The sequence below is a fragment of the Myodes glareolus genome, chromosome 22, assembly GCF_982192425.1.
Source record: "Myodes glareolus chromosome 22, mMyoGla1.1, whole genome shotgun sequence".
Lineage (NCBI taxonomy): Eukaryota > Metazoa > Chordata > Mammalia > Rodentia > Cricetidae > Myodes > Myodes glareolus.
This window is the reverse complement of record NC_142047.1, coordinates 33,215,818-33,231,305: the sequence shown is the minus strand read 5'-3', so window position 1 is coordinate 33,231,305 and position 15,488 is coordinate 33,215,818. Positions and strand designations below refer to the sequence as shown.

General features: G+C 44.2%; 1 protein-coding gene across 2 annotated transcripts; it reads right to left on the bottom strand.

Moving 5' to 3' along the window:
- Positions 1 to 469: 469 nt before the first annotated feature.
- LOC125398524 (chemokine-like factor) lies at positions 470 to 15,286 on the bottom strand. 2 transcript variants are annotated; one of them, XM_048431379.3, is made up of 4 exons: positions 15,044 to 15,279; positions 9,197 to 9,355; positions 2,563 to 2,658; positions 470 to 651 (listed from the first exon to the last, which is right to left on the bottom strand). In XM_048431379.3, the coding sequence occupies exons 1-4, from the start codon at positions 15,116 to 15,118 to the stop codon at positions 523 to 525; spliced, it is 459 nt and encodes a 152-aa protein (XP_048287336.2). In that variant the 5' UTR covers positions 15,119 to 15,279; the 3' UTR covers positions 470 to 522. The 2 variants fall into 2 exon arrangements, with proteins under 2 accessions (XP_048287336.2, XP_085538208.2); XM_085682082.2 differs by lacking the exon at positions 9,197 to 9,355 and having other exon boundaries at positions 15,044 to 15,286.
- Between the last annotated feature and the right edge of the window lie 202 nt (positions 15,287 to 15,488).

Below are 15,488 nucleotides of genomic sequence, written 5' to 3'. Positions count from 1 at the left end.
CAGTTCTGAGCTATAAACAGAAAGGCTACTCGCAGAAAGCAGGGTCCAAAAATCTGTCAAGCTCCCACATCACCCAGCTAAGGGTTTGTGATAAAACAGCATGGCCAAAAGCAACGTGGGGAGGAAAGGGTTTATTTCATCTTACCGCTTGAGGTCCATTATGCAGGGAAGTCAGGGTGGGAACTCAAGGCGGGAACCTGGAGGCTGGAGCTGATGCAGAGGCCCTGGAGGAGTGATGATTACTGGGTTGGTCCCCATGGCTTGCTCAGCCCGCTTTCTTAAGGCACCCAGGACAGAGAGCTAGGTCCTCCCACATTAATCATCCATCGAGAAAACGCACCAGAGGCCGGCCAAATCCGGAACATTTTCTCAATTGACGTTCTTTCTTTCCAAAGGACTCTAGCATGGGTCAGGTTGACATAAAATTAGCCGGCGCACACATTGAAATTAAAAATGAAAACTGCAGAAATTATACAGAATAAAGAAATAAGTTTAATAATTAGTACAAATGAACACAAATCATTAACTCTCGTCATCTCTGCTATGATTCGGAGAATTTTTCCGGTAAGGTCCGCTTGGATTGAAGAGAAGTTTCCGGTATATAAGGGCACAATCAGCAATAGCACACACGGTTGTCAGCAGACCGAACACCTGCAAACGGAGACATGGTCATCAGCTTCTGTCCACACGAACCCTCAGGGGGCTGCCCGCTAGATTCCTTTCTTGCCAAGGGATGGAGCTTGCTCTGTGCAACCTACTGTACCACCCTGAAGTGGAAGGGACTTTAGAGATCATTGCTAAGCTTTCCCCATGCCTACCCACAGTAAAGAAAAGGATCACTGTAGTACATAGAACTCCCCCTGAGGTGGAATGAAAGTGGCCTCTCCTTCTTGATTTGCTCTGCCACGCATTCTTTAAAGCCCCCCTGACTGTATTTAGCTACCAACCAACATTTCTCTCTCCGGTGGTGAGCTGTTTGATTTTTCTATCGGCGCAGTTGGCTGGGGGAAGAGTTGGTGCTGGCAGCAGATTAAGTCCCGGGGACCATAGTTGTGATAAGATGCTCCACAGTGAGCTCTCGGAGTCCGGGCAAAGTCCACACAAGGCATAGGAGCCCAGAGAGGCCCGAGGAAAATAAAACTGAGTTAAAGGGAAATGGAGCAAACTGCAATTCCACTGCCAGCCAGCCAGAGCTAGTTCTTCTCTTTTGGGCTGGGCAGTAGCACTCCGGTAGTGGCTTATCTACTGCTGGCTGCACTGCCTCTCTTGGGCTAGGGTCTAAGCAACTCGAGGCTAATTGCCCCTCATGCGCCAGCCCAGTACCACCCTGAAGGAATACATAGTCTCCATTGTGAGCCACATAATTAAGATTTCCAAGAGTTTCATTTAAAAAGAAAAAAAAAAACCCTGAATTTTTAAAAATACATTTATTTAGCTCAACATATCCAAAATATTGTCCCTTTACAGACTACTGCTATAATAAAAGCGATTAATGACATATTCTATGTTCTTTTGCAGAGACAATACAATTTCTGACATTCAATGCATATTTTATATTTATAGCTTATCTCAAGTCATACTAGCCCCATTTCCTGTGTTCAGTAGCCACACGGCTGCGGCTGCTGTGCTGGCTCACAGCTCTATGTTTTCAGCATTTAAGCAATGAGAAAATGAAAGAAACCAGTAACTGAATTTGAGTCCTATGACTGCTTCATCTTTTTTCATACGAGACAGATAAAATATTATCTTTATAACAATTGGGGGAGATTGATATCTCGGCATACCTCATTTCTAGAAAAATTATATAATCTCTTGTGAAGTTGCTTAGTGCCTAAAGGAGTTAAAATCTAGGGTTTTGACAGACATGGCCGAGCATGGTCAGTTCTTAGAACCCTTGCTAAGAAAGAGCAAGAATGAAGGAAAAACTTTCTAAATCAGTTCTCTAGAGTAGAGCCTAGGAAAGTCAAGTGACCAAATCCCAGAAAAATACCAGGGGAAGGGATAATGAAATTATTGAACTCTTCCATTTTGGCTTGCTTCTCAGGATCAAGTCTGACTGAACTGACTTGTATCTCTGTAAGCAGTACTCAGAATAACCCTTTAGTTGTAAGGCTTCCTCCTACATCCCTTGCAGGAAGGAACTGTACTCTATTGTATCTGAAGCCTTATGAGAATATATGATCTCACCTATGGTGATATGAATCCTTTAAAAGAAAAAGTCAGAAACCCACCCACCATGTTTCTTTCTTTTCGTTTAACATCAGGTTTCTGGGAGCTAAGAATTGTAACTGATTCTAGCAGCTTCTCTCAGTCTGGTACAGCCCAGTGAGAAGCTCTTTATTTGGCTAACTCCAATATGAAACCTTGTCTACTTATGCAAATTAGGGAATGTATCTGCTCACACAAACTATAAAGCTGGTGGGCACTCTATGCCAGCCAGTTCAGAAGCCCCTGGCATGAATACAGTGGAGCTTGCTGTACCTGTAGCATATTTCTAAATGAATTTGCATTTTAGTCAAACCTGAAGAAACCTCAAAGACACCCCCCCCCCTTTCTGCTTACCCCTCCAAGGATTGTCATTGTTGAAGTTTCTGGTATCAGTGCCAACACAGACACGGTAAGCATGAACAGTACTGTTACCATTGAGTTGATGATATCCTAAAAACACAGAACAGAAAAGTCAGCTTGCTATCAAAGACCAGCACTAGGTCCTGGGTTCTATCCCTAGCATTGTGGGGTTGGAGCATGTGTGTGTGTGTGGGGGGGGGGGGGGGAGACAAGACCAACAAGTAGTGTTAGAAAAAGGTGAAGGCAGCTCCCTAAAAATTTTTAAAGCCATGTTTTATTCAATTTAGCATGCATCAATGTCTCTTGAGAAACTAAAATGCTATAGTAAAATAATGCTCTACAACTACCAGTGAGTTTCTTCTAACACAGCAATCATTTAATTAGTTAAGCATTTATATATATATATAAACATAGATTTATTAGTTAAGCATGTATATATATACACACACATATATATACATATATATAAACATAGATTTATTAGTTAAGCATGTATATATACACACACATATATACATATATATATAAATATAGATTTATTAGTTAAGCATTAGTTAAGCATATATATACACACACACACACATATACACACACATACACACATATATATAAACATAGATATAGCTAGAAGGAGAACTCATCTGGTTTGGAAAAGTAGATAATTATGCCGAAGTTTTAGAGTACAAAGGGTCCCCTAGGAAGTTGGAATACTTGTTTTTAAATAGGAAATGTGGAACAATCAGCTATTAAATATCTGTTACTAAAATGCAGTGAAGAAACCTGTCAGGCATGGCGGGTCATGCCTTTAATTCCAGTATTCAAGAGTTTGAGGTCAGCTTGTTCCAGGACTGCCAGGGCCACACAGTGAGACCCTATAAGAGACCCACCCCCAAACTGAAAACAGCACATATTTAGAGTGGTAATCTCCAGGATGAACCCCATCCCCATTTGTAATGCAGTGGCTTGCCAAATTATGTTACTTCATAATAATCTCCCACAAGTGAAGCATTTTAACAAGAGCAATTTAAATATATTTTTAAATGCATGTGTATTGTGGGAAAATAAATTGTCCTTATCATGGAATGGTCTTGGCAGACTTGCAGTTAGCAGGCAGGACGAGATTAATGAAGAAATACCAGACTTAGGAAGAAAAGCATTTGATAAAAGAAAAAGAGATTTGACTTTGCAGAAGGAAAACAGAGTTGCAGCAGGCAATGAGATGGTTGTCTCGGGTTAACTCCCCTTTGGCTGGATACTTTGCTCTGCTTCCAGGCAGCAGGCCCCACTACCTTAGTCAGGCAGCTGTAAATAGCTGTGAATTAGGCTATAAATGGCTTTGTACAGAAGTGGCACTGAGAACAGCGAGGGATCAGGATGTGCTGGGGGACGGCATGCTTATCTCAGAACATTTACGCTCCCTAGTGGAAATTTAGACCATTGTGCTTGTTTATTTTCAGGCTCTAGCCCAAGCTGGTCCTGTGCGCAACATGTAGCCCATACTGATCTCTAATTCAAAGACCTGTTTCAGCCTTCTGCATGCAAGATCACAGGAGTGAGCCACGACACCCAACCTAAAACACCGTCTGTATAGAAAGCTCAATATGCAGCCAGCCACGATGGCACAGGCCTTATAATTGCGGCGCTCCGGAGGCAGAGGCTGGCGGATTTCTGTGAGTTTGAAGCAGCCTGGTCTACAAAGTGAGTTCTAGCATATCCAGGGCTACTGAGAGAGACCCTGTCGCAGAGCAAAAACATGAAACCCCAAACCCTCAATATGCTGATAAGCGGAATGCAAATTTAATTACAACAAACTGGAGATTTCATAGTAATGTTGAGCCTGGGGCCCTGGGTTAGTTCCTTCCTTTATAATCTGTCAAGGAGTGCTAGAGAGGAACAGAGGCCTGCTCTACGGACCTGGATACGGATGGCAGATCTGAGGGCAGACAGTGACTAGTGTCTTCTAGTCAGGGGGCACTGGCTGGAGGCTATCAGTGCCTATCATTCCCTTCTGCCCCTTACAGAGTAGCTGTGGTTCTCAGCCGCTGTCTCCTTCACTTTAACTGAGGTAAAAGCCTCTGGCAGCTCTTTCTCCCCGCTGTGGGAGCCCCATTATTACTACCCTTGTCCCTCGGATTTCCTTAGGAAATAGATTAGGCCAGTGGTGGCTTCCCCGTTTAAGCAACTTCTCCTTCTGTGCTTGGTCTCATGACCTTCCTAGTATCTGCCCCTGACGGCAAGCCCCTCTGGAGTAAGCCCACCGGGACCGTCCATGAGCACAGCTGCTGGCAAGTGGGGTTATGTATGAGTACTTCTCTTTCTATGTGACATCATTCGCCGTTTCTTTCTTCAGGAAATGGTCTCCTGTCTGGTGTCTGTGACACTGGGCCCCCTTGGGTCCTCTCCTGTCTTTTCCTGGCCACGTCTCTCCACTCTCTACCTTTTCTCCGTGCTCAGTTACCTCAGCTTGAGCTTCTCCTAGTCTGTAGATGTCATCAGCGGTTCCACCTCAAGAGCCTACAATCTGGCCGCTTAGCTCTTTACTCTCCCTTCCTTAGCCTATTCTCCTACCTCTGTAGTCTTCCAAGGTGGGTATTCATACTTGGGGGACTGAGCCAGGAAGGGGGAAAGCTGAAGGCCAGCCTGGCTACAGGGTGAGTTCAAGGACAGTTTGGGCAACGGTAGTGAGACCTTGTCTCAAAATAAAGTCAGAGGAGACATAGCTCAGCAGTACAGGACTTGCCTAGCATGTAGGAGTCCATGAAAACCGTCCTCAGTAGGGCATCAACGGTGATACTTGTGTAGAAAGAAGATGTTGCATTCAACCACTCGTACTAGAAACCCCATTCGAGAACTCCTTTCTTTTCTCCTGTCTCCATAACCTTACTCCATGTCTCTATCATTTTTATGACTGGTGATAACAGATTAAATGGTCTCAGAGAACTACTTCTAGTTTGGGGTTTATTTTCATTTATTTTTATTATTTTATTATTTTGAGATAGGCCTGGCCCCCAGCTTCCTATGTAGCCAAGAATGACCTTAAACTTCTGAAAATCCCAACTCCACCTCCTGAGATGTTGGTTATAGGTGTGTGCTAACACACCTGGGTTATGCTATATAGGGGATCGAATCCAGGATTTTGTTCATGCGTGGCAAGCACTCTACCATCTACATCTCCAGCCTGAAATGCTCATCACTGGCCTCCAAAGGTTCCAGTAGATACCACTTAAAAGCATGCTTCTGGTTTGAGAACAGCTCTGAAGTCCTCTTCCCTAAGTAGTAGTTAGCAGCTTGGATATAGGCATTTCAAAACACAAGAAGACATGACAAGTGAGGCAGAGGAGCTGGTGGCAGCCACCTGCCTAGCAAAAGAAGTGAAGGGGGATACAGGGACTACCCATGGAGATAGGATGTTGGGTTGTAACTTGGGAGAGAAGAGTCTGGCAGTTGAAGTCTAACGTTACAAAACATGGCTCAGTAAGATCAGTTAAAATGATCACACACGACTACAGAATTTCCAAGTATGATCAAATCGTATTTTATTAAATGTTCTTAAATAGTTTGACTTTCCAGCTTGTGATGAGGGATGAGCAAAGATAGTTTCTTGTTGTACCTGCCTGTAAGTCTGAAACTATAGTCACATGCATTTAAAAATGAGGCAAGACATCATAAATGGAGAAAATGCAAAGCAATTCCACCAAAACCAGGAACAAGACAAGCTTGTTTGCTGCATATCTATTCACCATAGTACTCAGTGTTTCAGCTAGAGCAATAAGACAACTGAAAGACCAAGGGATACAAATAGAAAAGGAAGAGATCAGAGTATAGTTATTTGCAGATGATATGACAGTATACATAAGTGACCCTAAAACTTCTACTGGGGAACTCCTATAGCTGATAGACACTTTTAGCAAAGTGACTGGATGAAAGACTGACCAATTACAAATAACAAATGGGATGGAGAGAGAAATCAAGGAAACAACACCTTTCACCATAGCCTCAAACAACATAAAATATCTTGGCGGCAACTTTAACCAAGCAAGTGAAAGAACTGTTGATAGAATCTTCAAGTCTTTAAAGACAGCGATTGAAGAAGATATTAGAAGATGGAAAGATCTACTATACCCATGGATCAGTGGGATTAACATAGTAAGAGTGGTCATCCTACCCAAAACAATTTAGAGATTGTCAATACAATCCCCATCAAAATTCCAACACAGTTCTTTACAGATCCTGAAAGGACAATGCTCAACTTCACATGGAAAAACCAAATACTTAGAACAGCTAAAACAACCATGAACAATAAAAACAATAAAAACTGCTGGAGGGACCACCATCCCTGATATCAAGTTGTACTACAGAGCTATAGTAATAAAAATCACATGGTATTGGCATAAAAATAGACATATTGATCAATGGATTGAAGTGGAGACCCAGACTATGGACATCTGATCTTTCCATAAAGAAGCTGGAAATGCATACTGGAGAAAAGACAGCATCTGTAACCAGTGGAGCTGGTCACACTGGACGTCGGCATGTGGGAGAATGCAATAGACTCATGTGTACACCCTGCACAAAACTCACGTCCGAGTGGATCAAAGACCTCGACATAAAACCAGATACACTGAACCTGACAGAGGAGAAAGTGAGGAACAACCTTGAACTAATTGGCACAGCACACGAATTTCAGAACAGAACACTGATAGCACAGGCACTAAGATCAACAATTAACAAATGGGACCTCATGAAACTGACAAGCTTCTGTAAGGCAAAGGACCATCCATTGAACAAAGTGAGAGCCTACAGAACTGGAAAATAATTTTACCAACTCAACTTCTTTATAAGCAATGGATGGGACTTGAAAAAAAAATCATTCTGAGTGAGATAACCCAGGAAGATAAATATATGTATTTATTTATAAATGGATATTAGCCATTAAGTAAATAATAACCAAGCCACAATCTGTAGACCCAGAGAGGTTGAGTAAAGGGAAGGGGTCTAGGGGAGACAGGAAAGGGAAGAGTGTCAGCTGGTGGGGAGATGGGTTGGAAGGAGATGACTGGAACATGTGGGGTGGTATGGAAACCTAACACAGTGGAAACTTCCTGGAATCTATGAAGGTGATCCTAATGGGGATTCCCTCTTAGTAATGGGGGACACTGAGTCTTACTGGACATCTCTTGTAGCCAGGAGAGGCTTCCAGTGGTGGGACTAAGGTGCATTCAATTGAGTTGTTGGCCAAGGTGGGGGTCCCATGGAAATCCCTAAACAACTCAGGGTGTTGGTAAGATGGAAGGCTGCTCTCTCCAAACCGACAGCAAGGCCCCACTGCTGAGAACAACATCCACACACTCACTGAATATGGATAAGTACAGCTAATGCCTTCGCCCCTTATGTCATAGTCTCTTTGGTGTGGGAAGGTCCTCTGCAGGCTACTGAAAGAGGAATGTAACACTAACCCATCCACAAAACCTTTGACCTGCAATCTGTCCTGCCTGCAAAATATGCTAGGGCAATGGTGGCACAGACTGTGTGGGAGTAGCCAGCCAATGTCTGATTGGACTTAAGGCCCACTCCATGAGAAGGAACCCATACCCGACACTGCTTGGGTAACCAAGAACCTGAGACTAGATAGCCCAGAGACCTATGGTCTCTAATAAACACTACTTGCCTTAAAAAACAACAACAACAAAAACCCATGTCTTATCCAGTCATCGTCAGAGAGGTGGCTTCCTCCAGGGGCAGATGGAAACAGATGCAGAGATCCACGGCCAGACATTACACAAAGAGAGAATCTAAATTGGAAGTTTCCATCTTCTCCTCAGACAATCCCAAGGATGAAGCAGCAGACTGTAGGAGTCAGAGGGAATGGAGGACACCAGGAGAACAAGGCCCTCAAACAACTAAGCCAGGCGCATATGAGCTCACAGACTGAAGCTGCAAGCACAGGGCCTACACGGGGCTATACCAGCTCCTCTGTGTATATATTATATCTATTATCTTAGTATTTTTTTTTTATGGGATTCCTGACTGTGAGAATGAGTGGGTTTCTGACTCTTGTGCCTGCTCTTGGAACTCTTTTCTTCCTGTTGGGTTGCTGTGTCCAACTTTGATATGATACTTTTTGCTTCATCTTAATATATTTTATTATGTCATGTTTGGTTGTTTTCTCTTAGAAACCTGTTCTTTTCTAATGAGAGACAGAAAGAGTGGTTTGGGAGGGAAGAGGAAGTGAGGAGGAACTTGGAATAGTAGAAGGAGGAGAAACTATTTTCAGGATATACTGTATGAAAAAAGAATCTATTTTCAATAAAAGGGAAAATAGAAAGGAGGCAAAACTTAAGAATATGCCCTAATTTATTAACATAGTTCTAAATTTAAATTTCTTTAGGACATTTATACTTAAGAGAATTCTCCAAACAAATAGGTCAGCAGCCACATCTACTGGTAGGTGCAGTAAAGAAAATTTGTGTACTGTGGTTGCCCTGGATCCCTGAGAGCCTTCCCCAAGGACCACATGGAGCCCTTAGCAGTGAGCAGAGATCACTTTAAGGATTTAAGAGAACCAAGTGATTAATTACAGTGTCTTCCTATGGCAAGAAAGAGTCTAGGGTTGAAACAGATCACTTACAAGCAAAGGCCAAAACAGCCATCTCATCAGTTTGTCAAGTCTGCACATATACAAAGCTATGAAAAATAAAATAATGGAGAATTCAAATCCAGTGATAACGATGTATGGTTCAGGAGCTTGTGCGATGATGAAAAAGGTCATAGATGCCACAGTTACTACCTAGAAGAAGAAAAGAGTGATTTAGTCACTGACCATATGAGCTTAAGCTATAGCAACAATGGGTTTACTTATTGTGGGGTGCATGTGTGCACGTGTACATACTGGTGATCGACTTTCTTACTGTGGGGTGCATGTGTGCCCGTGTACATACTGGTGATCGACTTATTGTGGGGTGCATGTGTGCATGTGTACATACTGGTGATTGACTTACTTACTTACTGTGGGGTACATGTGTGCACGTGTACATACTGGTGATCGACTTATTATGGGGTGCATGTGTGCACGTGTACATACTAGTGATCGACTTACTTATTGTGGGGTGCATGAGTGCACATGTACATACTAGTGATCGACTTACTTATTGTGGGGTGCATGAGTGCACGTGTACATACTGGTGATAGACTTATTGTGGGGTGCATGTGTGCACGTGTACATACTGGTGATTGACTCCAGGGTCTCATGGATGTGAGTGTTGAACCATTGAGTTACATACACCCATAGCCCCAAAATGATGTCTAAAGACAACCATGTAAGATTTCTGTAAGACACCGTGGGCATAAGAGATAGGACTACACGTGTGGGCATTGACTTCAGTTTGTGTTTTAGAGGAGTAAGTGCTTCTCCAGTCACTTCCCACACATCTTCTCAGGATCTTTTTCCTCCAAATATCTCCTCTGCCAGCTCTTTCCTATAAGGACACCTAAGTTGTCTTCTCTTAAGACACCCCTCCCCCACAGTCCTTTCCTTTCATCTTTTCCAGAAAAACCCTGTTCTACCCCTCACTCCTTGCTATAATCTACATCTGGCTGCTTAGAATTCTTCATCACTCATTCCCTCATCATTCCGTAACTATTAGTAATTTGCAATCTGCTATTAAACATGAGCTGAACGTTGCCATGAGGGTAAAGGTGAAGGGGAGGTGAATGCAGGAGGTGGAGGAGATGACATACTGTCAGAGGAAACAAAATCTGATGTTTAAGAGTTACTACTTAATGTACAATGTACATTTTTATATAATTCCTCTTACTAAATACAAAGCCATTAGAATTAAGGGACAGCTAAAGACCGGAAACAACCTCATTGATGCCAATTAGTGAATGGATAAAGAACACGTGATCAGAGCTGGGATACAGCTCAGTGAGAGGTATGAGGTCACTAACCTAGCATATATGAAGGCCTCTGTTAATCTCCAGAATCACACACACACACAGACACACAGACACACAGACACACACACACACGGGGTGTAGGGGGAGAGACAAGTCTACCTGTTCACATAATGGAGTATCAGCAGTAAAAAGAAGGAAGTATTGATATGGATATACTATTGACATATGATACGGAAGAATCTCAAAATAATTAAGATGAATGAAAGACAGATAAAACGAGTACACTCTATATGTCATTTATATAAAATTCTAGGAAACGAAAGCTTATCTGTAATTACAGCAAAAGTTGCAGTTACAGAAAGCAGATGAGTCAACCCCAGGACGAGAGCAGGCAGGAAGGAGGGACTACCAGGGCCATGAGGAACATTTCAGTGGTTTAGGTGTTAATATGTGCCGCCTAACCAGACACACTCTGAGAAGTGCACTATTGAGTCATTTCCTTGAGCAAATTGCCATAGAAACACAGATCCTATGATGGCTCTGCCAGCATCGGGTGACACAACCCCACAGGACCACTGCTGTACAAGCAATCAACCCAGCTACGAATGTGTGCCACGTGTGACTGCACTAAATATCCTGACGATGGGGACAGTTTCATAGGCCCGTGTCAAAACTGATCAAATGACATGTCCCATGCAAATGCACGTGTCTTTTCCACCAACTATTATAACACAGACAAACATCTAAAATGTAAATTTGTTCATGCACTTCCTCATTTATTTAAAAATCCTTCAAGTCTACAGTCTCCACAGTTGAGTTTCCCTTTCACCATGTATTCAAGATCTGGGAGTCCAAGATCGAGTAACACAGTGGTGCTACACTGGACCCCTCCCTTTCTCTGAATCCCATATCTGGACCAGTAGCAAATCTTGAGCACTTCTAACCTGAAAGTCCCAAAGACTCCCAAATCCATTTTTTTTTTTGGTTGGGTGGGTGGTGACAATAGGGTTTGATTATATCACCCTGACTCGCCTAGAATTCACTCTGTAGACCAGGCTGGCCTCGAACTCACAAGGATCTGCCTGCTTCTGCCTCCAAAATACTATTAAAGGTGTGTATAAAAGGTATACATAAAACATAAATGAATTCTGCCTTTAGATTTGGGTTCCATCTCTAAGATATCTCATTACATATACATAGATATTACAAAATCCAAGACAGTTCTTGTTACAGGACAGTTGATCACACTGTGAACCCTGAGACTGTGCTAATTAAATAAAATCAACCTTGGGTCAAGAAGAGGAACCAGCAATTAGTTGACAGGAAATAGCCATAGGAAGCTAGAGAGAGTCAGAAAAAGGATAGAGAAGCAGACAAGAAGTAGTGAGGAGGGACTTTTGAGTCTGGCAGCCTTTTGGGTGGAAGGGAAGCTCTCTTGCTGGGTTGCTGGCTAAGGAGGAAGGTCTGCTGGCTGCTTCTTGGCCTCTCTGAGCTAGCAGGCTTTCAACCCAGTATCTGACTCCTGAGTCTTTAGCGGTAAAATAGAATGATAGAAACTTAGAAGCCACATCCGGCCACAGATGCAGAGGCCCCAGTGGGATGCAGGAGTCCAGCCAGGCCTGGGCCTGAGCAGTGGGGTAGCAACTGTAGAGCCGGCTGCAGTCAGTAGCTGAAACAGCAGTAGATTCAGGTGCGACTGCTGTACTGACAACAAAACAGTAACTTCTGGCCTTAAGCCCTTGGGTTAAGGGATCTGTATGCCCTGAATATAAATCTGCTACCACCTCTGCTACCCCCACCCTCCTATCCACGGCAAGCCCCCGTGCTTACCAAGTCCTTGCTGTCTCGATCCTGCCATGGAACCGTTACTGGACTTTCCTCTCCACGACACATTCCCATTACTAAGGACTTTATCCCACCAAACTCTAACAAATACCATCCTAGCAACAGCCCAACTTGATCACCCTAGGATTGTAATGCGCAACCCTGATATGTCCCATAGCACTTACTCTTGGGATGCTACGTCTCTTGTTGGGCTTAACTCTGCCTCCCTCCCACCCCAATATGTAAATTCCACAATACAGATAGGCTGGTGTTCAGAAAATAGTTATTGAGCTTCTGATTGTCCACTACAAAGATCCTGAAGATTTTGTTGCCATTTCTTCATCCAGGTGCCTTAGTCCTAACTCTAGGTTCTACTTGAGAGTTTTCTAGTAGCTGCCTTCTGGTTAGATGTTTCACCTCTGTGCCTGTGACGGCTATTCTTGGTTGTCAGTTTAACCATATCTGGAATAAACTATGATCCAGAAATGGAGGGCACACTTGTGATCTGGGTTTTGAGGCAAGAAGACAACAGGCTTTTGATTCGGACCTTGAGGCTGGAAAGTGCACTTTTAATCTGGCCACACCTTCTGCTAGAAGCCTAGATAAGGACAATGGAAGCAGGCAGGGCTTGTTCTTTCCCCCTTGTCCTTGCCTTGTTAGCACGGCCAGAAGACCAGCTGGGACACCCAGTCTTGCGGGGGCACCCAGCCTTGCGGGACTGAGCAGCTACTAGATTCCTAGGCTTTCCATTCATAATTAGCCACTGCTAGAGTGCAGCCTGTAAGTAATTCCAATAAATTCACACACACATACACACACACACACACACACACACACACACACACTCCATAAAAGTTCTGAGACTCCAGTGAACCCTGACTACTATAGCTCCCTACCTTCACCCTATCACATATTAGAACCATTTACTCCTGTCTGTGTCTTGGGCTAAATGGAACTCTGACTCACAGTCAGGAACTTTTGTTCTGAGCCTGGTGTAGAGATGCATGCCTTTAGTTCCAGCCTTTGGGAGGCAGGGGCAGGCAGATCTCTGAGTTCAAGGTCAGTCTGGTCAACAGAATGAGTTCCAGGATAGCCAGAGGTATATAGAGAAACCCTGTCTCAAAACAAAAACAAAAACAAAACAAAATACCTAAAAGAAGAAGAAGGGGCTGGAGAGATGGCTCAGTGGTTAAGAGCACATCCTGTTCTGGCAGAGGACTTGGATTTGCTTTCCAGCACCTATGTGCAGGTTCACAGTCACCCATAGCTCCAGAGCCAGGAGATCGGATACCCTCTTCTGACTTCCGAAGGCCCCATGCACTCACGTGGTGCACATAAATACATGCAGGCAAAGCACACACACACACACACACACACACACACACACACACACACACACACACCCCTTTCTCTTCCAGTGTTCTAGAACTTATGGAACCTAATGTCAAACTCCAGGTCGTCAGCCACTTTCTTAGTTAAAGAAACCAGATGTAGTCTCTCCCTTGGCACCCGAGCACTGTTCTACATGTCTCTTGTGAATCATAGCTATTTCTCAGAATCCCAGATTTCTGGCATGGGGAAGATTTCAAATGGAAATTAGTTTACTCGTTCACCTCAAGTTTAAATCTCCTTTGCACAAGCCTTACCAGTGCCCATCTGTGCGGTCTGTTGCCTGGGAAATACTGCCTTCTCTGGTGGTCATTTAGTTTTGGCATGCTTTTTTAAATATAAAACTTTTTCCTGTTATGTGGAAATGTTCCCGTTGTAATCTTTTTAACTATGTCATGTCCACTCTTCAAATTTTAAACGGCTTCTTTTCCCCTTCCCTCTCACTTTTCTTCAACTACGGTAGCTTGTGAATGGAAATGAGGACACGACCCCTCCTAGGTATGATTCAGGAGGAGGATTTTATTGTAGATCTGAGGGCAAGTACAGCCAGAGGCATCCGGAAGAGTCTAGACTGAACTGAATCATGAGGAGCGGGGGTGGGGAGCGAGAGAGGAAGAGAGAGAGAGAGAGAGAGAGAGAGAGAGAGAGAGAGAGAGAGAGAGAGAGAGAGAGAACGAACAAACGGTCCAATGGTCCAAGAGAGCGGGCTGGAATGGCTTGTTTATATAGAAGGGAGAAGGTAGGGGGTGGGATGAAAGGGGAGTCCCGCCCCTGGGCTGAAGAGGTTTAAGGTAGAGAACCCGTGGAGAAGTGCTGGGAGGAAGTACCGAGTGAACCTTGTCCCGGGTTTGGGATCTGACAGTTTGTACCTCTCTCATCTTTCTACAAAGCTCTGTCCAGAACTGACTGCAACTCCCCATTACGTCTGGAGCCCTAATAAGGGCAGAGGAATCTTTGCCCTTGCTCTGGGTTGAACCAGTTCTGAGCTGGGCAACACCTTAAGTCCGACTTACAGTTAAAGATCATCAACCTTTTATTTTATTTTTATTATTATTTTAATCTTGTTGGGTTCTGAGTGGTGAGACTGAAGCTGCCTTTGTCTGATGGGCTACCACCAAGTTTGTGAGTCCAAATGCGGGGTATTCAGGTAGATCCAAGGGTGTGTTCCTATACCATCTGAAGAGGAAGTCACTCTACCCCATGGTTCTTCTCCCAGCGTGTAGAGCAACAGAGCAATGCTTTGCAGCTGGAAACGCGTGGCTGGAAACAAGGTGACCGCGCAAATGCTGCCCCAGATTTCCTAACCCAGTCTTCGCCACCCCGGAGTAACCTAACCACCGCCCTGCGTTCCCACCCTGGTCCTCACCATCCGCAGCATCTTCACAAGGCCCTTCACGGTCAAGCAGTAGGACCGTTCCACGCCCTGCTCTTTAGACTCCATCTCTCCCACAGATCCAACAGTCACGCTTCCCTTTCAAGCCTTCTCAGTTAATTGCTCTCTCCAGGACTCGCGCCACATTCTTAACTGCCGCCGCGGAGCCAGCAGTACCTCTCTCTGAAGCAAGCCCCAGCGCCGCGCTTGCGCACTAGTGCAGGCCGCCAGCTCTTGCTCCGCCCGCTCCTAAACTCCGGAGCACAGACGTGGAGCGTGCAGGTGTTCACCTTCTCACCCGGGCCAGCGCCACCACTGCTCTCTGTCCAGGAGCTTCTTTCGTGGAGAAGCACTGTTGGAGTAGAGGGAGGAAGACCCAAGAATGGCAGCCCCGTCTACTTGTCCTTTGAACATTTCAAATGCGACCTCTTTAGGATTT

Bases quoted from the DNA above. Each gene is read 5' to 3' on its own strand.
- LOC125398524 (XM_048431379.3), bottom strand. From the start codon at position 15,118: ATGGAGTCTAAAGAGCAGGGCGTGGAACGGTCCTACTGCTTGACCGTG. The intron at 9,356-15,043 runs GTGAGGACCAGG...TTCTTCTTCTAG, and splicing joins TTGTGAAGATGCTGCGGATG to GTAGTAACTGTGGCATCTAT. The intron at 652-2,562 runs GTAAGCAGAAAG...CTCCGTTTGCAG, and splicing joins CAATGACAATCCTTGGAGGG to GTGTTCGGTCTGCTGACAAC.